A 23,445-nucleotide genomic window follows, 5' to 3' on the forward strand; every position below is an offset into this window, starting at 1 on the left:
AACGAGCTGATATGCTCATCTTTCTGCAACTGGTGTGCCTGTATGCCCCGACAGGTGCCTGTTTCGCAACGCTTCGTCAAAGGGGACTCTCAAACTGTTTAGTTATTGTGTATCTCATAGTGAATAGCCATACAGCACTTCTTGTTAAGTTATCTTTTTCATATGTTGGGTTGAGTGTTTATCTTCCTTGTCATAATGATGTATTTCCTTTATTTTGTGTTATTTTTTAGTCTGTAAACCACTTAGTCCTGCTTGTCAGTTATAGCGGTCTAACCAGTTCTAATAAATAAATAAATAAATAAATAAATAAATAAATAAATAAATAAATAAATAACTCTACCTTTTATTAGAAAGGATGGGGACCCTCCAGCCTTTGATCTGATTCAGTTCAGTATCAGACACTTCTATCTGCAGAGGAAGACGAGGGACCCAGACTGTCATTTCAAGTGGGGTGATCCAGTGCTGGTATGTAAAATTAACAAGGACATTCACACGGCCTTTCATTTCCTTCCCGTTCACAAAGACGTAGTCGCATCTGTCAGAAACCTGGAACGATAGAAGAAGAAAACCTGGATCATGAAGCGCACTGCAAACATAAAATGGGGCCAGAAACAGGATTTCAACTGCTTAGAACTTTTTGAGTAAAAATAGCCACGATCCTCAACCTCTTCTTAAATAACTGAGTGACGGCATTAGGACAATGTGACATTATTCTTGGTGTACATGGCATTTCCCATAGTAAAATCCATTACTGTGGCAGTGATAATGTGCTATCTAATCACCACTTCTGGTGTATCCAGAGCGTACAGTGGGAACCACCAGCCGATAACAAGGTTCAGTTTGATATCAAACAAGCATTCCACTGTGAGTCTGAAGAATTCAGCAGTAAGGAGCATTGCATGAAATGTTTCTACTATAATCCGCCAATAGTATAAAACCCTCTGGCTGACCTCATACGTGGAACGGTGTCCTTTAGGTGAACTTTCCAGAAAGGGATAGAATATGCAAGATTCTTGTAGAACAATAGAAGTGTCCAGTATAATCAGTAGGAAGCTTTGGTATCAGCAGAATCTTCTCTTGAATATAAAACTGAGACTCCTCTCTTGAAACCATGACTTAGGCTTGAATCTCCCACCTCTGACCATACCACAGCTAGGGACAACCTTCCAGCCTGCCTTACAAGCATAGTACCTGAGCTTAAAAACCTGTTAGCTGTGTCACTCAGACCAATGAGATATAAGGAGATAGACTGAAGTGTGCAAGTGTCACATCTACTGCCCTATCTGGATTCCTACATTTACATCCCTTCTGTTTTACTCCCAGAGTAAGGGGACGACGAGAATAGATTATTGCTGTGATTTCCAACCAGGCACTAAACCACACACCTTGTGGTTCAGAAATAAAGCACCTTAAGGCTGAAGGACTACCACCTCTTCAGGAGAGTTTGTAGGTCCAAGCATAGCTAAAGAAGTCCTAATCAGTGAGTCACCATTTGGAGCTCAGTCTCCCTGGGTTTCCAACAATCAAATGTAGATGATAACAAACTGACAAGAGCACTGATAACTGAATTAAGGCAATTGCTAATCCTATCTGCACTCTACAGTGGGAGAAAGAACTGGGATAAGGATAACTGTGTTTCTCCCCTGCCACCCTCAGTGGAAGGACATAGTAGTTTCTAGGAGTAAAACTCTGCTGAAATACAAAAATGAAAGGCAGGATTTTGTATACATTTTTGCTACAGTTATTGTTTGTTTGCCTTGCCACTGTTATAGTAATAATTGACTCCACAGACAATCTTGATTAGTTGACTGAGTTATTGAGTGTGGAGAGTTATAAATGTCTGGACTGCTTATTTGGCTTTCTGGCGTAAGCCAGCCCCAGGCTTGGTTCTATACTCTATAAGGGGCTCTTTAACAAAGGCGCGCTGAATAATGGCCTGCAGTAGTGTAGACGCGTGGTTTGGGTGTACGTATAATCATTTTTCAGCGCACCTGTAAAAAATGCCTTTTTTTATTTTTTTTGAAAACGGACATGTGGCAAAATGAAAATTACTGCGCATCCATTTTGGGTCTGAGACCTTACCGCCAGCCATTGACCTAGTGGTAAAGTCTCACACGGTAACTGAGCGGTAATGACCTACGCGCATCAAATGCCACTTGGCATGCACCCAGTATGCACATCTGAAATTTTTTGGACGCATGTATCGGACACGCGCCAAAAATAAAATTACCGCAATAACTAACCACGTGGTAACCAGGCAGTAACTCCATTATGGCACACGTAGACGCTTACGTGGCTTAGTAAAAGGGCCCCTAAATTTGGTTGTATACCCAGTTCCTACTCCATGGGACAAGCATTAGGCAGCCGTCTATGCAGGACACTTGAACCCAGGATCATAACTGACATACTGGAATTTTATTTTATTTATTTTTTGTTTACATCTTGAAAAAAATAACCCTTTTTTTCTTACAGCAGCAATAACCTGGGCATGGTATTTGCCTTCCTCAATGGCTATACCCTGATCACAGACTTCACCTGAGGCCTTTAGCCCCTCCACATAATTTCCTCTAGAGGGGATCATTTCTTAAACCTTGATTGCAGTGGGAAATACTAGACACTAGAGTAACAATACATGCTTCTGCTGTAATACATTGCATATCCCATTCATAGTACAAAGGCAAAGACCTCTCCACTTACCCATCAACATCCATATGTTCTAGTACTGTTAAACATATTGCTTGAAGCAGATATAAAAGATAAATACAAGGGACGCAGGGTGCTTTTTAGATTGGGTGCAATGCGAATGTGCTTTTATTTTAAGAAATGCAATAATAGTCCAGATGGGGACCCATTTATCAATTTGAAATGTTGGTGGGCTTACGTATCTTTAATACATACAAGAAAAGCAAGTCATAAAATTTGATGTCAACATTTGTAATGAAAAAAAAAAGTCAAAGAGTGTTAATTACAGGAAAACGCCTTTGAAGCATACCTTTTAGACAAAAGCATAAAATGTTGGAATTCAATTTCCCATTTACATTTTATATAAAAATTTATACCTTGACAGCAAAGGTTGCTTTACTCTGACTCAAACATATATTTTTCAGTTGAGTTAAATGAATGACTTTATGGCTTTTACATCTGGGACTAGTGTAATGAATGCGTTTTTCTGCAGCTTCCTAAGATCTACCGTCTCTCAGAATTCAAGTCTACAAGATAAATCACCTGAAGGACCTATCTTCAAAGAGTGTATAATCTATGTTTCAGCCTACGAAGATTGTGGCACTTGCTGAAGGTCAGATGGGAACTCAGCTTAAGAGTCAAGGTATCTTTTGTGTTCTCAGCTACGCTGTCACCCCCAGCCTTTTCTTTTATGTTATGTGTTAAGAGGGCTAGTAAAGAGTTTCTGTTGGCATGAAGGATGTTTGGTATAATTTAAGAACTACTAAATGACCCTGCACCCAAGTATGCCCCAAAACCAATCCTCATCAATCTAGCACAGAATTGTCTACTTTTGATGAACAATAAATTCAAAAAGACAAAACGTTACCTTTAGTCCTTAAAGGAATTTCCGTGTTGCTATCACGCAGGAGTTTTTTTTTTTTTTGTATCATGGATATTTACAAGTAAAAGATAGATACGCAAAATGGTACTGCAAATTGATCTTATTACTCCAGTGCCTTTGTCTAGATCCATAGTCTGTTTCCCAGTCTTGTCCTGGAGGCCCCACCAAGTCTGCCACAATGAAGAGGCATAGGAAACATTTGCATACATTTGAAGACCCAGTATATGCAAATCTATGCCAGGCGTGACAATCCTGAAAACCCATCTGGTTAAGGCTGGAAAACACTGATCTAATACCAAGTGCACAGTTTATTTTCTTGCACCAATAATTAGTTACCTTTAACTTTGATGCGATATATGAAGGAAATAAAGCAGCCACTTCAGTCCAGAGATGGGCAGACTTGTATTTAAAGTGGGCCTTATTAGTGGCTCTTGCCTTATCAAGGGGGTGGATAGGTCTCTCCTTCCAAGCTCCAGTTGAGGATCAGTGGCACCCCCCTTGGAAAACACTACCCTACTGCAGCCAACAGCCAATCTTGCAATACACTATTCTTCCTGATGTTCAGGTCTGATCACAAAGGAGTCAGGGGGTCTTTTACAAAGCCGCGGTAAGCCCAATGTTGGCTAACTGCATGCTATCCCAGAACTATTGCTGGCCCAACGTGGTCACCGACGGTAGTTCCGGCTCTAGCATTTGCCATTTCCGGTGTGCCGGGAGAAACTTTTTTTATAGCACAGCACTAGTCCGGCAGTAATTGGGCATTGTTGCACACTGCCCAGTTACCACCAGGTTACCACGGAAGCCGTTACCGCCACCTTACCGCATGGTCACATGGAAGGGCATAATCGAACGAGGAGGAACAGCTCTAAGGGCGCCCATCTCTAAGGACGTCCTGGCGAAGGGGCAGGGAAACCCGTATTATCGAAACAAGATGGGTGTCCATCTTTCGTTTCGATAATACGGTCGGGGACGCCCAAATCCCAACATTTAGGTCAACCTTAGAGATGGTTGTCCTTAGGTCGTCCTTAGAGATGGTCATCCCTGGTTTTCGGCGATAATGGAAACCGAGGACGCCCATCTCAGAAATGACCAAATCCAAGCCATTTGGTCATGGGAGGAGACAGCATTCGTAGTGCACTGGTCCCCCTCACATGCCAGGACACCAACTGGGCACCCTAGGGGACACTGCAGTGGACTTCACAAATTGCTCCCAGGTGCATAGCTCCCTTACCTTGGGTGCTGAGCCTCCCAAAACCCACTCCCCACAACTGTACAACACTACCATAGCCCTAAGGGGTGAAGGTGGCACCTACATGTGGGTACAGTGGGTTTCGGGTGGGGTTTGAAGGGATCCCATTTACCACCACAAGTGTAACAGGTAGGGGGGGATGGGCCTGGGTCCACCTCGCTGAAGTGCACTGCACCCACTAAAACTGCTCCATGGACCTGCATACTGCTGTCAGGAAGCTGGGTATGACATTTGAGGCTGGCATAGAAGCTGGCAACAAATATTTGTTTTTTGAGGGTGGGAGGGGATTAGTGACCACTGGGGGAGTAAGGGGAGGTCATCCTCGAATCCCTCCGGTGGTCATCTGGCCAGTTCAGGCACCTTTTTGAGGCTTGGTCGTGAAAACAAATGGATCAAGTAAAGTCGGCCAAGTGCTCGTCAGGGATGCCATTCTTTTTTCCATTATCAGCTGAGGACGCCCATCTGTTAAGCACGCCCCAGTCCGCCTTTGCTACGCTTCCGACATGTCCCCGGGAACTTTGGTCATCCCTGCGACGGAAAGCAGTTGAGGGCGCCCAAAATCGGCTTTCGATTATGCCGATTTGGGTGACCCTGAGAGAAGGACGCCCATGTCCCGATTTGTGTTGGAAGATAGGTGCCCTTCTCTTTCGAAAATAAGCCTGATAGTAAAAGTTATCTTACCATGTGACCATTTTTTTTTTTTGGGGGGGGGGGGGGGGTATTTTACTCTCTGCAGTATAAAGGGCCCTGACGCAAGAGAAAAATGGCCACTGCCGCTACCGCAGCGCACTTTTTCCTGCAGCTTTGTAAAAGGACCTCTCAGTTTCTTATTTTTATTTGCACTGTTGTTCTAATGCACTATTCAGTCTTACAGATAGCACTTTGGTAGAAGCTCTGTGCCTCAGGGGAAAGTGCTTCTTTATTTCATCGCCCCTATAGCTGGCTCAGTCCTTTCACTGTTCATGACCAATCTCAGAATTTTCTATAAGCAGCAGATTCTCATTATGGCAGACCTGCTAAAGAAGGTGCTGCAGGATTATTGAAAAAAACTGCTAATACATGAGGTGACTGACAGCCAGCTGGTCTGCATACCAGGGGAGGGGTCTGGCTTTCAGTTAGACATGGAATACAGGTGGCAGTTATGGCAGGGCCACTTCCTCTCCATTACACCTCTGGCCCAGTCTTATCTGGCAGTTAGGCTTTTTCTGGGACACTCTGAGCCCACTTTGGCATTTTCCAGCATTTTTCCATAGATGTCAGCAGCCTGAACCCTGCCTCAAAATGTAATGTAAAACATGCTGGTATAAAATGGATCATCCAGAAATCAAAATACATGGTGTTGCCAGCACCACGGCCAGAAGAAAGGTGACTCAGGGTCCATAACGTCACCTTTGCTTTAGTCTATATACACTGTATTTTATCTAAAAGAAAACATAAAGCTAAATAACATGTATAATTTCTTGCAATAACTCAATAGAAGCAGTTTTTTAATGGCCCCTGATACTATTCCCCCTCCCCAGTGGTGTGCTGGAGCCGGCTCGCACCGGCTCGCAAGAGCCGCTTGTTAAATTTTGACAGCTGCTGCGAGCCGGTTGTTGTTCGGGGCGAGCCGGCTCCATTGCACGAGGTAAGCATGGCAGGAGAGCGCCATGCTTACCTCCCCTCCCATCCATGTCAAGTGATGTCCTTCGCCCCCTCCCTCCCCTGCCGCTCCAATCTGTCACTTTCAATTACCTTCCTCGAAGCGCCGCCTTATTTAAAGCCCTGTTGCCCGTCTCCAGCTGCCTTCCCTGCCTGCTTCTGAGGCGTTCGCGCCCTTAGTCCCGCCTTCTGACGTCATTCTGATGTCATTTCCTTTTTCCATGGCGGGACTAAGGGCACAAATGCCTCAGAAGCAGGCAGGGAAGGCAGCTGGAGACGGGCAGCAGGGCCTTAAATAATGCAGGGCTTCGAGGGAGGTAACTGAAACTGACGATGGGCGCGGCAGGGGAGGGTGGGGGCGAAGGACATCGCTAGACATGGATGGGAGCGGGAGGGGAGGGGAGGGAGAAGAATTGCTGGGCATGGATGGGCAGAGGGAGGCAGGGGAGAGAATTGCTGGACATGGATGGGCAGAGGGGGGCAGGGGAGAGAATCGCTGGACATGGATGGGCAGAGGGAGGCAGGGGAGAGAACTGCTGGGCATGGATGGGCAGAAGGGGGCAGGGGAGAGAATCTGGACATGGATGGGCAGAGGGAGGCAGGGGAGAGAACTGCTGGGCATGGATGGGCAGAGGGGGGCAGGGGAGAGAATTGCTGGACATGGATGGGCAGAGGGAGGCAGGGGAGAGAACTGCTGGGCATGGATGGGCAGAGGGGGGCAGGGGAGAGAATTGCTGGACATGGATGGGCAGAGGGAGGCAGGGGAGAGAACTGCTGGGCATGGATGGGCAGAGGGGGCAGGGGAGAGAATTGCTGGGCATGAATGGGCAAAGGGAGGCAGGGGAGAGAATTGCTGGACATGGATGGGCAGAGGGGGGCAGGGGAGAGAATTGCTGGGCATGGATGGGTAGAGGAGGGCAGGGGAGAGAAGAGAGTTTCAGGACATGGATGGAGAGGAGGGCAAGAGAAATTCTGGACATGGATGGAGGGAAGGGAAGGGAGAGAGAAGAAATGCTAGACATGGAGGGAAGATAGAGGAAGGAGATTAGATGAGGGAAAAGGAAGTGAGGAGAGAAACTGCACATGGATGGAGAAAATAGACAGAAGCTGGATCCACTGTACAGTCAAGTCTACGGAGGACCAGAAATGAAGAAGAAAGGAGGAAAGAAAAGAAATAAATGGAAAGGAAGCCCTGGAAACAAAGTCAAGGGAACAGACAGAGAGCAGCAGAATCAGATACTGGGCCAGCATGATCAGAGAAACAAAGTCACCAGACAACAAAGGTAGAAAAAAATAATTTTATTTTCATTATAGTGTTTGGAATATGTCCACTTTGAGAATCAGGTGCTGAATGTTAAAAGTTTATATTTATTTACTTATTTATGGCATTTTATCCCATATTAAACATGAATTAGATTGGAACCTGGGATCATTTAATTTTTTTTCCTGGAGAGAGTAATGCATTGCCCCCCCCCCCCCCGGCTATAGCCAGCTCTGCAATTTTTTTTTGGGGGGGGGGGCGCAGAGGTGGATGGGGGGGTGCAGAGGTGGATGGGGGGGGGGGGGTGCAGTGGTGGATGGGGGGCGCCGAGGTGGACCGGGGAGAGAGCCTGTTGTTTAAAATTTACCAGCACACCACTGCCCCTCCCCCACCCCTCACCATTTTCTTCTGCTCTTTTGTGTTTCCAGGGACAACCTCAGTTGGGTACATTTCCATAAGCCTCTATTAACAATTACCCTATTTTACATCCCCTTTCCTATTCACTTAGTTTTACTAAAGCTTAGTTTGAGTTATCTGCAGCAGGGCCCATTTTATTCCTATGGGCCCTGCTGCAGATAATTTGAGCTAAGCTTTAGTAAAAGACCCCCTTAGCCAGGATTTGCAGCAACAGTCCTTGACCAGAAGTGATGTACCAGGGCCCCCTTTGAAACCCTGAAATCACATAGACCCTACCTCCAGCTAACAGGCATCACTGTTGTTTGACGAGTGGTTTGCCTTCCTTCCAAAGGCTGAACGGAAGACAGGACCAAAACCTGGTACCCTACAGTGCAGTACACAGCACTGCCCCTGAGGCACTGGGCTGGTTCTACTTTTAAAAACCCTGCGATAACAAAACCTGAAATCTAAAATACATTTTGATGTTTTATTGATAATCACATCACTACCAATAAATATTGTTGAGTATTTCTAAACCATGCATCACTGTTTTAGCATTAAGGAAATAACATAAGTGTCTTGGTAAGCTGTTAAAACTTGCTCATTTCAGTTGCTGTGGTTAAAATATAGGAGGAAATGTGCCGGTCCAATAATTTATTAACTATCACTTTTCTCTCTAGGTGAGTTAGAAGAGTGATGTATTAAAGGCCTGAACTCTGTTCATATAACCTATTGCCAGCAAACCTTTCATCCCATTAGGTGGCTGTGTTTAACATGTCTACATGTTTGCATAATCTTGCACTTATGCGAATGGAATGCCATTTTCAACTTTTCAGGTTAAATGTTGAGTGAATGAATTTAAATCCTGTTTAAATGTCACTGGCAGAATTCCCTTGGAAATGACAGTGTGCACCTTTCCATTATCCCTTTTCTGGAGGATCTAATTGTGCATCTGCTCCAAACATGCCTTTATGGAGGTAGTTTCAATAACTGACTAGAGGAAAGATACTTGGATGCTCCTGTGGACATATGTTATTTACACAATTTAAAATACCACCATATCTGCGTACAGGTCATAGCGGTTTACAACAGTAAAATCCTATATAATAAAGCTCACCTCCAATGTTCTGAGGCTGCCTGGTGGCTTCCGGTGGTGCCGTGGTTGTGTCCTTCATGGAGTAGATTGTGACGTCAGGGAGAGTGTCCAATGTGGAGGTGGAGTAGGGAAACATCAGGGAGAGGGGAGGAGCTGCGAGTGTCCAATGTGGAGGTGGAGGAGTAGGGAAACGTCAGGGAGAGGGGAGGAGCCGCGAGTGTCCAATGTGGAGGGGGAGGAGTAGGGAAACACGCGGAGCGTGTTTCCCTACTCCTCCCCCTGCCCAGGAATCCGAATGGAGCGCCAGCGAGGGCCAATGGTCTGCGTCCTCCTCTCCTGCAGCCGATACCATGGGACATTGTCAGGTAGGTGAGAAGCTTGTGCGCGCGCTGCAGCACATGGGAGCAGGGAGCAGGACTCGGATACCGGCGATCGCGCTAATCGCGGAAAACCTTGCTAGCGCCCATTTCATTGCTTTCTGAAACGGGCCTTTTTTACTACTATAATCATAAAAGGAAAGTAAATCCATTTAAAACAGGGGCATAGCCAGACACCCAACTTTAGGTGGGCAGAAGAACCTCACTCCACAGGTGATCCAGTCTCTCCCTCTCCCGCCCGCAGGCAATTCGGTCTCTCGACCCCTACCTCCCCCACGCGTACCTTTTAAACAGCAGATCTTCACCAGCAGCGAGACTGATACACACTGCTCAAACCAGCCCCACAACTTCCTGTTTCCACATAGGCGGAGTATGTCAGAAGGAAGGTTGAGAGGCCAACGCAAGCAGTGTGTATCAGTCATGCTGCTCGCTGCTAGCAAAGATATGCTTTTTAAAAGGTACGTGGGCAGGAGAGGTGTTGGGAGTTTTCAGTTGGCGGAGCTGGGGGATCCCTGCCAGCCATATCACAGTGTGCTGCTACTGGGTGGGCCTGAGCACAAAGTGGGTGGGCCTGGGCCCACCTGTGGCTATGCCATTGATTTAAAATAGGAAAGAACACTTCCAATCATCAAATCAAATCCAATCAAGTCAAATAAATTCTTGTATACCGCTAATATTCCCTTTCCAGGGTTCCGTGCGGTTTACATTCTAGGTGAGACAAAAGCTGATAATGTTAGTGTGAGGTATGAGAACAATTAGAGACCATTGGCGTAATGCATGATACCAAAAACATTATAGGAAAGGATAATGGATGATACTAGGTGGTAGAAGTCAATGGACTGTTATGAAGCAGTGCTTGGGAAGAGAAAGGTTTTTAAGCTCTTCCTGAAGCCATCACAGAAGGATAGTTAATTTGCCAAAAACAAACTGGAGATTGTATCATCAAACAGGCCAACCATACATCACAATAAAGAGCATTCAAAGGCAAGCTGGAAAAAATGCATTTTAGGAGTATTTTAATTTAATCTAAGAAAGTTCTGAACTAATATGTGGTGGCACATTATTCCTTAAATACGGTGCTGAAAAAAGAAAGCTGTTTTCACTGTCGACTCATAGTGAGCCCGTTTCCATCTGAGCACAAGTAAACAATCAACCATCAGCTGGAGCGAGCACTCATCTACATCAGAACCACTATCCTGACCTTTAAATCATTCTAATGGGTTCTTTGATAAGATTATATTCATCAGATGATGCCACTACAACTTCAGCTTGGCAAATGGAACTCAGGTTGCTTGCAGATACTCGCCGGTAACGTTCTTGTAATAGCAGGCCTTCAATCAAAGCATTTTTTTTTCAAATCTAAATGGCTGTGCTTTATATTAAACGCATATGGAGAAGCATTTATAGAATTTATTTCAAAAGCAATCTTGTAAGAACTTAAAAGGGGGAAAACGGTTTGTTCATTCAGTTCAATGTCAGACTGGCGTTTGATAGATACTATTGTTCTGGTACAGCTTGTACTTACTGTTAAAAGTACAGCATTAGAGATGGTGTAAGATGTAACATAGTCATAAATCAGGCCATTTCATGAATAAAAAGCATCTTATCCTTGGCCAGTTTTGCCTCAGACATGGCCATATGATTAGCTCAGTTGAAAAGCAGAATGACTGGCAGTAAAATGTACACTTCATTTGCAGGTATGATCAAGAAACACTTCTTTTTTTAATCTACCTTTCTAAAATGTCTGTGTTTAGCAAAAAAAATCTACTATATATCTTAAAGCACTTTGCAGTGCATTATCTCAAAGAGGAATCAATACTGCAACAGCACTGAAGCTGAATTTGGATTAATCGAATATTAAATACATATCATTCTTATTAAATTTAAAATACTCAGGGGTCCCTTTACTAAGGTGCGCTGAAAATGGCTTGCGGTAGTGTAGGTGCGGGGTTTGGGTGAGCGCCGATCCATTTTTTAGCGCACCTGTAAAAAGGGCCTTTTTTGGGGGGCCGAAAATGGACGTACGGCAAATTCAAAATGGCCACCCGTCCATTTTGGGTCCGAGACCTTATTGCCAGCTATTGACCTAGCAGTAAAGAATCCGGGCGGTAATGACCTACGTGTGTCAAATGCCACTTGGCGCGTATCCGTTATGCGCGACCAAAATAAAAAATATTTTTCAGACACGCAGTAGTCGGGCGGTAACTGCATTTTGGCGTGCGTTGGGCGAGCGTACACGCCCATGCAGCTTAGTAAAAAAGCCCCTCGGAGAGGGCAAACCCCTTTACTGAAGAGAATAAATGTTTAATCATATTGCTGTTGTAAGTATAACAAAACAAATGCAAATTTATTTATTTTTTATTTGTTACATTTATATCCCACATTTCCCCACCTATTTGCAGGCTCAATGTGGCTTACAAAGTACCGTAAAGGCGTTTGCCATTTCGGTTGACAACAAATACAAGATTGTGTTGTGGTCAAATGAGGTAGAAGTGAATCAGGCATCATGGGTTGAGGGGGAAAGAGGATAGTAAATTGTCCAGTACGATCATTGATTATGTTGTGTTGCTGGGTGTGGGGATTTATGTTGGATCGGTGGATCAATCACATTACAAATGTACTCCAGAATAAGAAACATATGATATAGACACACAGTTCTTAACGTTTCTTAAATATCCTTTTGCTTAATATCTTTATTTTTTAAATTTTTCTTTGTATTTCTAAAAAGGAGAAAAAAAGACCTCAGTTGTCTGTGACTGTCTTACCTGACCTAAAGCAGCAGGTAAACCTGCAGTCAGGTGGACATTTATGATTTGTAAACAGCTCACAGTTCTCTATCATTGGTCTTAAAAAACCTCCCCAAAATTTTTTATTCAAAATATAAATGTAAAATCTTCTCAACAAGAATGCATATGTACTGTGTGTGTGAAAATTCACCAAATAGGCTTCCTCAGGGGAATGAGCTCACTGCCAATGATTTATGCTGTCATCATCTTTCAGCAGACTGCAGCGCATTCGTTTGTTGTAAGTATAAACCATATAGTAGGTTTGGAGTTCATGGTTCTGTCATGCAGGGAGGGGGACTGGATGTACTGCACTGAATCTATCAAGGAAAGAATAAACATTTAGGAGGAAATTCTATATATGGTGCCTTAGGCGCTACTTCTGCGTCATATTTTTGGCGTGAAAAAGTGATCTGGTTGCAAGATGCCGAATTAGGACAAAAACGGCAGATATGTGCGAAAACACACTTACATGCCCATTTATGTTTCCATGACGATCTGCAAAGGGGTCATAGCCATGGGAGGGGCAGGGGCTTAGTACATAAGTAGTGCCATACTGGGAAAGACCAAAGGTCCATCTAGCCCAAAGGCTTCCACTAGAAAGGGGTGATTCCATACGGACCATCCTTTTTATGAAGTATTCTCTGTTTTCCCTGATTCTACCCCCTAGTCAATTAACTAACTTTGCTGGTTCCTCCCTAGAGATCCTTAAACAGAAATGGCCCATAGAAAGGTTGGTCTGAAGAGAAGATACAGAAAAGAGCGTGAACTTGTATTTTTCCATTTATCAACTCCACGAGAAATGCAGTCAATGAAATGTCAGGCAACATGGAGGTGGTGACTAAACATCTTTACAGGAACAGAATATTTATCATGCCGTAATTGAGCTGGCACCATTTCAAACAATACTACTCAAATAAATGCTTTGATTTAAAATGTGCATATATCACTTGAGGGCACTCGGGATTACAACATCCTAACGATTATGAAAAAGTCTTCATCATTGGCTCATAAAAATCCTTTCCTTCCAAGAATCCTGCATCTTAAGGGATTCTGATCTTACTATGTGCTACAAATAGCAGTGCTTTCACTTCTCTTCGTGTATTTGTAAGGGTTGATTTCAAATCTGTTCCATAGTGTTCACAGGCTACAAAGTATTTGACAATTGAATGTTGTTCTTCACACACTGTGTTTGCCACAAGCATAATCACATTGCTTAGTAAGGTAACAGTTCCATTAACAAGTCTTTCCTAAATCAATACCACCATTGTAAGAACAAGAAGTTTTTCAGCATTATTAGCTCTTGAAAACAAGTGTATAGTGATGGTGAATGAAAGCCCGTCTTGAGGTTGGTAAATCGCAAAGATACAATCGAACCACAAGTCTGGTTGTAAAATGATGGAACCAAAGTCATTCCTGTTCCACGTATTGTCATAAGTATCTTAGCGAACTCTGTGTCACATTAATCACTGAGGCTTAGTATTTGTATGGCTTGCTTTAGATTACATTTGTGCTAAGCAGGCTGTGCTAATTAACTCTGACACACAGACATGTGAAAATGGCTTCCCTGACCTCGCACTGGCTGAATGTGAGCTCATGCAAGTAAGACAGATCTGGGAATGGTCAATACCGACATGGTCTTGTATCTGCCATTCTGCAGTTTGACAAGCAACGTGCAAACATTGCCAAAGTAAGATGGTAAATAAGGATCAACTAGCCCACCTTGTCTAACTAGTTGCCTTCCTTACTGGCTTTCTGCTATTTTGGGTACATTAGCATACACTGTAATTTCCTGTACTTAAATCAATACTCCGCTTGATATTCAAAGTGATTTAAGTGAGCAGGAGAGGCTTCTGCTGCTTAAATCACTTGGAGATGCCCAGCCTCCAATACTCAGCAGCACTTAATTGGGCAGTGCCATTAAATATTATCTCTGGCCCACCCAGGTAGAAAGTGGGCTGGTCAGGGGAAGTACAGGCAGCCATTTTGAAGTGGTGCCAGGAGCAAGACAGTCTGCAGATGTACTGGGAAGGAAAGAGGGGGCTCTTTCCTGCCCCAAAGAGGTCACTGGACCATCAGGGCACCACACTAAGGTAAAGGAGGGGCAAATCCGGACAAATGGGCAGGATGGCAAAACCTTCCCAGATGCCTGGCAGTGTCCTGAAAAAGAGGACATGTCCAGCTAAAACCGGACACATGGTAACCCTACCTAACCTGGCCAATTGAAGACAGCTCAAAAACTGTCCTAAATAGGCTGGTTAGCTATCAGGTGAATTTTCGAAAGAGAAGGGCGCCCATCTTCCGACACAAATCGGGAGATGGGCATCCTTCTCGCAAGGTCGCCCAAATTGGCATAATCGAAAGCCGATTTTGGGCGCCCTCAACTGCTTTCCGTTGCGGGGATGACCAAAGTTCATGGGGGCGTGTCAGCAGCGTAGTGAAGGCGGGACTGGGGCATGCTTAGGAGATGGGCGTCCTTGGCCGATAATGGAAAAAAGAAGGGCGTCCCTGACGAACACTTGGCCGACTTTACTTGGTCCATTTTTTTTCATGACCAAGCCTCAAAAAGGTGCCCAAACTGACCAGATGACCACCAGAGGGAATCAGGGATGACCTCCCCTTACTCCCCCAGTGGTCACTAACCCCCTCCCACCCTCAAAAAAAATCTTTAAAAATATTTTTTTGCCAGCCTCTATGCCAGCTTCAAATGCCATACTCAGGTCCATCGCAGCAGTATGCAGGTACCTGGAGCAGTTGTAGTTGGTGCAGTGTACTTCAGGCAGGCAGACCCAGGCCCATCCCCCCTACCTGTTACACTTGTGGTGGTAAATGTGAGCCCTCCAAAACCCACCAGAAACCCACTGTACCCACATTTAGGTGCCCCCATTCATCCCTAAGGGCTATGGTAGTGGTGTACAGTTGTGGGTTTTGGGGGGGGGGGTTGGGGGGCTCAGCACCCAAGGTAAGGGAGCTATGCACCTGGGAGCTTTTTCTGAAGTCCACTGCAGTGCCCCCTAGGGTGCCCGGTTGGTGTCCTGGCATGTGATGGGGACCAGTGCACTAGGAATGCTGGCTCCTCCCACGACCAAATGGCTTGGATTTGGTCGTTTTTGAGATGGGTGTCCTCAGTTTGCATTATCGCCGAAAACTGGGGCTGACCATATCAAAAACGACCTAAGGATGACCATCTCTATGGTAGACCTAAATTTCATGATCTGGGCATCCCCGACCGTATTATCAAAACAAAAGATGGACGCCCCGCCCCTTTGTGGGGCCGTCCTGCGAGGACGCCCTCATGAAAACTTGGGCGCCCCATTCAATTATGCCCCTCCACGTGAATCCCAGCACTGAATATCGGCCAGGACCTGCATAATTTTCTGATCCCTTTTTTCAACCCCTCCAAGCCCTCTCTCACCCCCTGAAACAGCCTTCTCCTCCTGTTCACCCTTCCCCCAGCCTGCGACATTAAGAACCCCCCTTCCCAGAACATTCCCTCAACCCCCTGGTCTCGAGGGGCCCCTTCCCAAGCCTACCTCAGCATCTTGAGGCTACCACATGAGAGGTCACAGCAGCCATTTTGAGAATTCTGCCACTAGGGGCTGGAGCGAATTGGGTTTGCTCCGGCCCCTATCACCCCCACTGGACCACCAGGGATCCGAGGTAGGCTCAAAGGGGCCTTTTGAGATCGAGGGAAAGGCACGGGCTAGAGGAGGGAGAACAGGAGGACACGGGCTGTTTCAGGGTGGGAGGGGTAAAAAAAGGAATTAGAAATTTATACAGGTCCCAGCTGAATATTGGCTGGGACCCACATAAGCTCCGGTGGCTAGCAGTGGGAAAAATTTGCCATGGATATTCAGTGCCTGTGCCCATACATGACCCAATACTGCATATTCAGGGCCAATGTAGCTGATGAAGGTCAACGATTAAAAAAAAACTCTGACTGCCACTGGCTGAATATCGTCCACAGTATTTATTTTTCCATACGCCTTTTACTGAATCTCTCAACCAGGGTTTAATTTGTGCACAAAAAAGAAAGTGAAACTGTGGAGCTGGGGGAGTTGGTGGGCAGGCTAATGGAAGGAGCAACAGAACAGAGGCTCAATTAGAGAGGAAAGTGACTGATCCTGGTTCTGCTCCTGACTTACTAGGGTTACCATATTTTGTCCTCTTAAAAAGAGGACACATGTCCCGCCCCTTTTGCATCATCACCCTACCCCCTGTCACATATTCCCCTCCCCCTGGGCCACATATTTCCCTCCCCTCCCCATCACCTCCCCTCCCCTGGGTCACATATTCCCCTCCCCCGCCCCCTCCCCTCCCTCTTGTCACATATTCCGCTCCCCTCCCCTTACTTACTATCTACTGCCCTGGTGGTCTAGTGACCTCTTCGGGGCAGGATAGAGCCCCCCTCTTTCCTGCCCAGAGTGCTGCCTTGCCCTGCATCCTTCTCGGTCTCGGCTTGGGATTCAAAATGGCCGCCGAGAGTTGACGTCTCAAGAGGCCGCTTCAACTCTCGGTGGCCACTTTGAATCCTGAGCCGAGACTGAGAAGGATGCAGGGCAAAGGCAGGCAGTACTCCTCGCAGGAAAGAGGGGGCTCTTTTCTGCCCCAAAGAGGTCACTAGACCACCAGGGCAGATAGTAAGTAAGGGGAGGGGATGGGAGACCTATGGCGCCGCTCGCCTGCCCGCCAGTTTGTCCAGAAATCTGGACAAACAGGCAGGCAGGCAAAACCCGCCCAGACGCCCCGGGTATGTCCTCAAAAAGAGGACATTTCCGGGAAAATCCGGACATATGGTAACCCTATGACTTACAGTTCTCCTTCTCTTCTCTACAGGCTGCCTGGAGTGAAGTGACTGGAGCAGAAAACTCCTGCTACTCTAGAGCATGAAAAGAAGTGGTGGAACTCTTGTTACTTTCTGCCAGAAAGTAGTCGTGCAAGACCACTGGTGGCACCATTTTGAAAGTGGTGCAGGACTAGACAGGAGCGACCTGGCATCACTCCTGCCCAATGATTCCCCACACCATCAATTATTGTAAAGGTAGCCCCTGTAGGGGTGGAGGCAGGGGGTCTTGAAGTCAGAGAGGGGGGCTTAGAGGCCAGGGGGAGGGGGCCTTGAGGCTGGAGAAGGGACCCAGCTCTGTTGGCCTGAGAACATTAGCCGTGGCTTTGTGTCCCGATGTTCTCGGGCTGCGGGGGTAACGCTGCTTGCGAGATGGCTAGCAAGCAATGTTATTCTCTTGCCCCAGGATTCAGCAATCTGAAGTACCGAGATCCCACAGGTTGCTGAATTCCGCAAGAAATCGCGGTCCAGTAAAAGGCAAACTTTGAATGCACCTTGATACATTCTGCTCTAATTATCTATTGCCTATGTTTGACTCACTCTTGCTGTACACTGCGTTCAGTGAATTTCTTCAAAAAGGTGGTATATAAATCCTAATAAATAAATAAAACAGTATAATATTGCATCTAGAGGTCTATTTATATTCAGGAAGGAAAGTGTGTAAAAGTGTTTGGAGGGTTTATTATTTGTACCTCATTACTCAAGTTTGTATGAACCAGTCTAAGCTAAAAAGATTTTCGTACAGATAGTTGAGTGGGACCTGACGGCAATGGATGTTGTGATTGTTAGAGTTTTTGGAGGGTTTATTATTTATCTCCTAATTATTCAGGTTTACATAAACCAGTCTAAGCCAAGGAGATTTTTGAACAGACAGTTGAGTGAGAGCTGCTGTAAAAGACATGGCTGAGTGGTTTTACTTTAATCTGTACTGGGATTTTTTTTTTTTTTTTTTTACTGTAACCTGTATTGGGCAGCTGAGCTGTAATGGTCTCATATGGGTCTATATTTGAATGCACTGTTAGTGATGTAATCCGCTTCATACTGGTACCACTTGAAAAAGCGGAATATAGCTTTTTCTTAAATATGGGCAGGAAGGACAAACTTCAAAGGTATTAATGAAGGTAGGTTACCTGGTTGACAATTGTCTTCCTTAGAGATGAGTACAAGCTTTCAGGGGAGTATCTTAATGCACAGAGGGAGGGAAGGAAAGAAAGAAATAGGGGACATTGGTACACAAGGGGGCTCGGGGGTTTTTATTTAAAAAAAAACAAACAAAAAAAACGTTATGCCCGATATTGAGCTGGGGCCGCATGACTTTTATGCAAGGACCGCATAACCTCTGGCAGCCTGCCTGCCCCGAATTATCCCCTGATATTCAGTGCCGGTGCCCAGACATGGCTGAATATTGGGGGATAATTTAGCTGGCGACGATCAGCATTTAAAAAAAACACTGCCTGCTGCCGGCTGAATATTGGGGGGGTAGGTCTCACTGCATAAAATGACAGCTGTGTCAAAATAGCACAAGTCAGTGGTAAAATAACATGCCATAACCGTAGTAACATTGATAACTAAGCTCTTTCTTCTTCCTCTTTCCTACCTGTTATCTTCTTACACCTTCCCTTGCTCCTTCCATTGCACACTGCAAATTGTGCTAATGCATTCTGTCACACATTAATATGTGTTAGGTCATGTTAAGGGACCGATTTCCTAACAACATATATTAACATGCGTTACCACAATTCAATAAACTGGTCCCTGGGTTACGTGCAAAATCTCTTTGAAAACTGACTCCTTAGCTAATTAGGTTGACCAACATCTGCTTCATTTCTGTATCCTTCTGTATTCCTGTACATGCGTGCTGTTATAGATTACACCCACTCTACGCCTAACTTACTCGCCGGCATTTACGTCAAGTTTTTGCTTATGTTATAGGCTCCATTTCTTCTGCTTTTCTTCTACTTTTCCATTCTTCTCTCCCTCCCCTTCCCTCCTGCTATCACAAACCCCTTACTGCTCATGTCTCCATAATTCTTTCTTCTTTTATCTCTTTCCTTCATCTCTTCCTAGAGTGGAGGAGTAGCCTAGTGGTTAGTGCAGCAGACTTTGATCCTGGGGAGCTGGGTTCAATTCCCACTGCAGCTCCTTGTGACTGTGGGCAAGTCACCTAACCCTCCATTGCCCCTGGTACAAAATAAGTACCTGAATGTATGTAAACCACTTTGAATGTAGTTGCAAAAACCTCAAGTCCCATTTCCCTTTCCCTATTTGAGATTCTACATGGAAGGTTGCTGTTGCTACTATTTGAGATTCTGGAATGTTGCTATTATTGAGATTCTGTTGCTACTATTTGAGATTCTACATGGAATGTTGCTATTCCACTAGCAACATTCCATGTAGAAGCCTGTCCTTGCAGATCAGCAATGCGGCCGCGCAGGCTTCTGTTTCTGTGAGTCTGATGTCCTGCACGTATGTGCAGGACGTCAGACTCACAGAAACAGAAGCCTGCGCGGCAAGGGCAGGCTTCTACATGGAATGTTGCTAGTGGAGAAGTAGCCTAGTGGTTAGTGCAGCGGACTTTGATACTTTGATCCTGGGGAACTGGGTTCAATTCCCACTGTAGCTCCTTGTGACTAACCTTCCATTGTCCCAGGTACAAAATAAGTACCTGTATATATGTAAACCACTTTGAATGTAGTTGCAAAAACCTCAGAAATGCGGTATATCAAGTCCCATTTCCCTTTCCTCTAGTCCTCCTTTCCCTCGTTCCTTCTCTTTCCACTTGTCACTTTCCATTCATCTCTGTTCCCCAGGCTTCCCTTAGCTCTTCCTCTCCTCTTATCTCTAATTCTTCTTTGCCTCCCCACCCCCTTTAGGTCCTTTCTTCCTTTTCCCTATCAGGTCCAGCATCTTCCCCTCTCAAATCTTTTCTGCTGCTGCTCTTCTCATTGATGGGCAAAAGGAAAAAAAAACTTGGCGTAAATTCCCATGACTAGATTTAGTCACGTGGACGGACCCTAGGCGTATTCTATAAACTATGCCTAACTTTAGGCGTAGTTCATAGACTACACCTAGGCGTATTTTTTTCAGTGCCAATTTTTATGGCGCCATTTATAGAATCTAGCCCATTATGTGCGTACATACACTCATATATGTTAGCATTCTGGTTATTTATATATGTACTTGTCATGGACCGTTTTGGAGTTTTTTACACCTCCCCTTATTGTCTATTTTTCTCTATTTCTTTGTTTCTGTCTTATTAATTTCTGATTTCATTGATCTGCCAAAGTCTTTCATTTTCCCTTCCACTGTCATTGTAATTGGCTCATCAGTTCATTGTAGGCCGCTTTGAGGCTGCTTTAAGTGGTATTAAGCGGGGTATAAATGTTCTGAATAAATAAATAAATATTGGCACCTACCTTATATAATGACCCCCAAGTGTGCAAGCCCACTAAGCAACCGGGAAAGACTGAAATTCTGACTCTTAATAGATCGGAATTACAGTAATCTGTCAATTTTCTGCTAGTCTTGCAGTTCGCTGTCTGATCGTGTTCGAGTAATGGAGCATTTCGGTTTATGGAGGCATTATAGAGCATTCTGGACCAACTGGACTTGGACGCAAGTTTTATTCCTAATACCCTGGTTCACCTGCAGCACATTTAGGAGAGTATTGGTGGAAAAGTGCAGTTTCCCTTTGGTTGTGGAGGGAATTATATTCCATTATTGCAGTTTTGCAGCAAACATGAATGCATTAATGGGAGAAATAAACCTAAAGGCATATGCACGAGCACTATTTTAAATGGACTTTGTGTTCTGGGCAAGCATCCAGTTCGAGTCACAGGCTAAAGCTTCCCTTGGTGTGAAAGTGATGGATTAGAAAGAGTGTTCCCAGACCTTAAGTGTGACTAACTGAACGCTTCTTCGTTGACAGAACCTTTGGGCATCACACTGCTTGTTTTTCCGCCTAATAGCCAAAGAGCACTTCGTTTTCACGGAGGTTTAGCTTTATGCTTGTTATTGCCGCTGTTGATTTTTTTTTGCACCTGCTTTCCTTTCATGCCTTGCACTGAGGGAAAAACTATCAAGAATAAAACAGATGTGTGCAGGTGATTCTGCTACAGAGGGCTGGATGCACAGGACGTCAGAATTTTCTTCCCAGTTCTGGAGTGCACTGTATTCATAAAGGGAAAGGCTTAGGGCCGGACGTATAAACATTTGAGCCCTGTAGACATGTGGAAGGTAATTTTTAAAACAGGACAGATGCATCCCGGCCAATATTCAGTGCTCTTTAACTGGCCAGGAATGGCTTCGGGCTGGTTAAATTGCACTTAGGGGCCCTTTTACTACGGTGTACTGAAAAATGGTCTGCGCTGGTGTAGGCGTGTGTATTGGACACGCGCAGGTCCATTTTTCAGCATGCCTGCAAGAAAGGCCTCTTTTTTGGGGGCCAAAAATTGACATGTGGCAAAATGAAAATTGGTGTGCGTCCATTTTGGGCCGGAGACCTTACTGCCACCCATTGACTTAGTGGTAAGGTCTCACGCGTTAACTGGGCTGTAATCATCAGCACGCATACACTGCCGATTACCGTCCGGTTAGTGGCACGCTGTAGAAAAGAAATATTTTCTGCCGCGTTTAACGGACGTGCATAAAAAATGCAAATACTGCGCGGGGAACACGGTAGCAAGGCGGTAGTTTGAAACTGACGTGCGTTGGATGCAGGTAGGCACCTACATGCCTTAGTAAAAGGGCCCCTTAGCCGTCTAAGCACTAATATTCAGTGTGAGCCGGTTATCTCATGCTGAACATTGGTGCTTAGTGGCTAGCCACTAACTGACTATGTCGTGCGATTTAGTTGGCCACGCGCCAATATTCAGCACTAAACTGACTAAGTTGAGTAGTTAAGATAGGCCTGCTTTTTAAGTGGCCTATCCTTAACTGCTAGTAATTTAACCAGCTAGTGCTGAATATTCACTTAGCAGGTTAAGTTGCTGCAGCCAAACCTGACACCGGATATTCAATGCCGGTCTCTAGATACGGCCTGGCAGCGGGTCAGCACTGGCAGCTAACTGTACTGCCTGTTGCCAGCTGAATATCGGAGGGATAGGTAACACATGTTGAGCCTATTTTATACAAGGAAACATATGCATTCTATAAACCAGCCTACCCAAAAGTTCCTGTACAAAGTTACACTGTTCTGAGGATGCTGTGACTTTGTGCGTGTATGTGCCAGTAAGATTTGAGCATGGCAGATGTAAACGTTTTTCTGTCGATCATCTGAGAATCTATCTCTTGTTTTAAAAAAAAAACTTTTGCAGTGGCCGGGGTTAGAATTAATCTTCACATGAGTCCCAGTCTTACTATTTATGAAATTTGCTTTACCACATAGTACGTAATCAGCAAATTTAAAGGCGTTGACTGCCAAAGATGAAATCTGACTCAGATATTCAATGCTGGGCCATGTCTAAGAACCGTCACTGGATACCCGAGTCTTCAGCAGGCCTGGAAGTCATGTGACTAGATTCTATATATGGCGCCTGAAAAATAGGCACCAAAAAAATTTCCACCTAGATGTATTCTATAAACTGCTCCTAGATTTAGGCATGGTTTATAGAATATGCCTAGCTTATAGAATACGTCTAGCAGCCATGCCTGCACCTAACTCTAGGCGCATCCATTTCCGCCAAGTAAAACTCGGTGTACATACCAATGACTAAGTTAAGACGCGGAGCAGGTGTGTACATTTTCAGAACACCCACGACCCACCCATTCCATGCCCATGGCCACACCTCCTTCTTGGCAGTGCGCATTAGAATTTAAGCGCACCACTTTACAGAATATGCTTAGCAGGTTGTGCGTGTAAATTCGAATTAATGTCAATTAGTGTTGATAACTGCATGTTAAATAGCAATTATCGGCGCTGATTGGCTTGTTAAGCAATTACATTGTGTGTGCAAATCCAGAATATGACTGGATTTGTGCATGCAATTTCGGTCACGCTATATAGAACCCGGGGGTTACTGCCAGTACTCACATACCTAATTGGGCAAAGGCAGGGATGCTTTTTATGCATCCCTGTCTGCCTGTTTACCTTTGTAGGCACTGGTACTGAATATCACCCAGTGCCCGCATAACTTCTGGGCTCGCTCTGACTCCACCTCTGGACCACCCCAGCACTGCGTGAGAGTGGTTAGAGCTGATATTCAGCAGCATCACCCTGTTTAGTGCCACTGAATA

At 45.1% G+C, this 23,445-nt stretch overlaps 1 protein-coding gene across 1 annotated transcript in view; it reads right to left on the reverse strand.

Annotated features, from left to right (window-relative positions):
* Positions 1–23,445, reverse strand: part of TMEM132D (transmembrane protein 132D) — a 506,509-nt gene that overhangs the window by 26,496 nt on the left and 456,568 nt on the right. The window contains exon 6 of the mRNA XM_030218396.1: positions 341–546. Coding sequence (XP_030074256.1) covers positions 341–546 — 206 coding nt within the window. The remainder of the gene's footprint in view (positions 1–340; positions 547–23,445) is intronic.

This window comes from Microcaecilia unicolor, chromosome 11, assembly GCF_901765095.1.
Source record: "Microcaecilia unicolor chromosome 11, aMicUni1.1, whole genome shotgun sequence".
In the NCBI taxonomy this organism is placed as follows: Eukaryota; Metazoa; Chordata; class Amphibia; order Gymnophiona; family Siphonopidae; genus Microcaecilia; species Microcaecilia unicolor.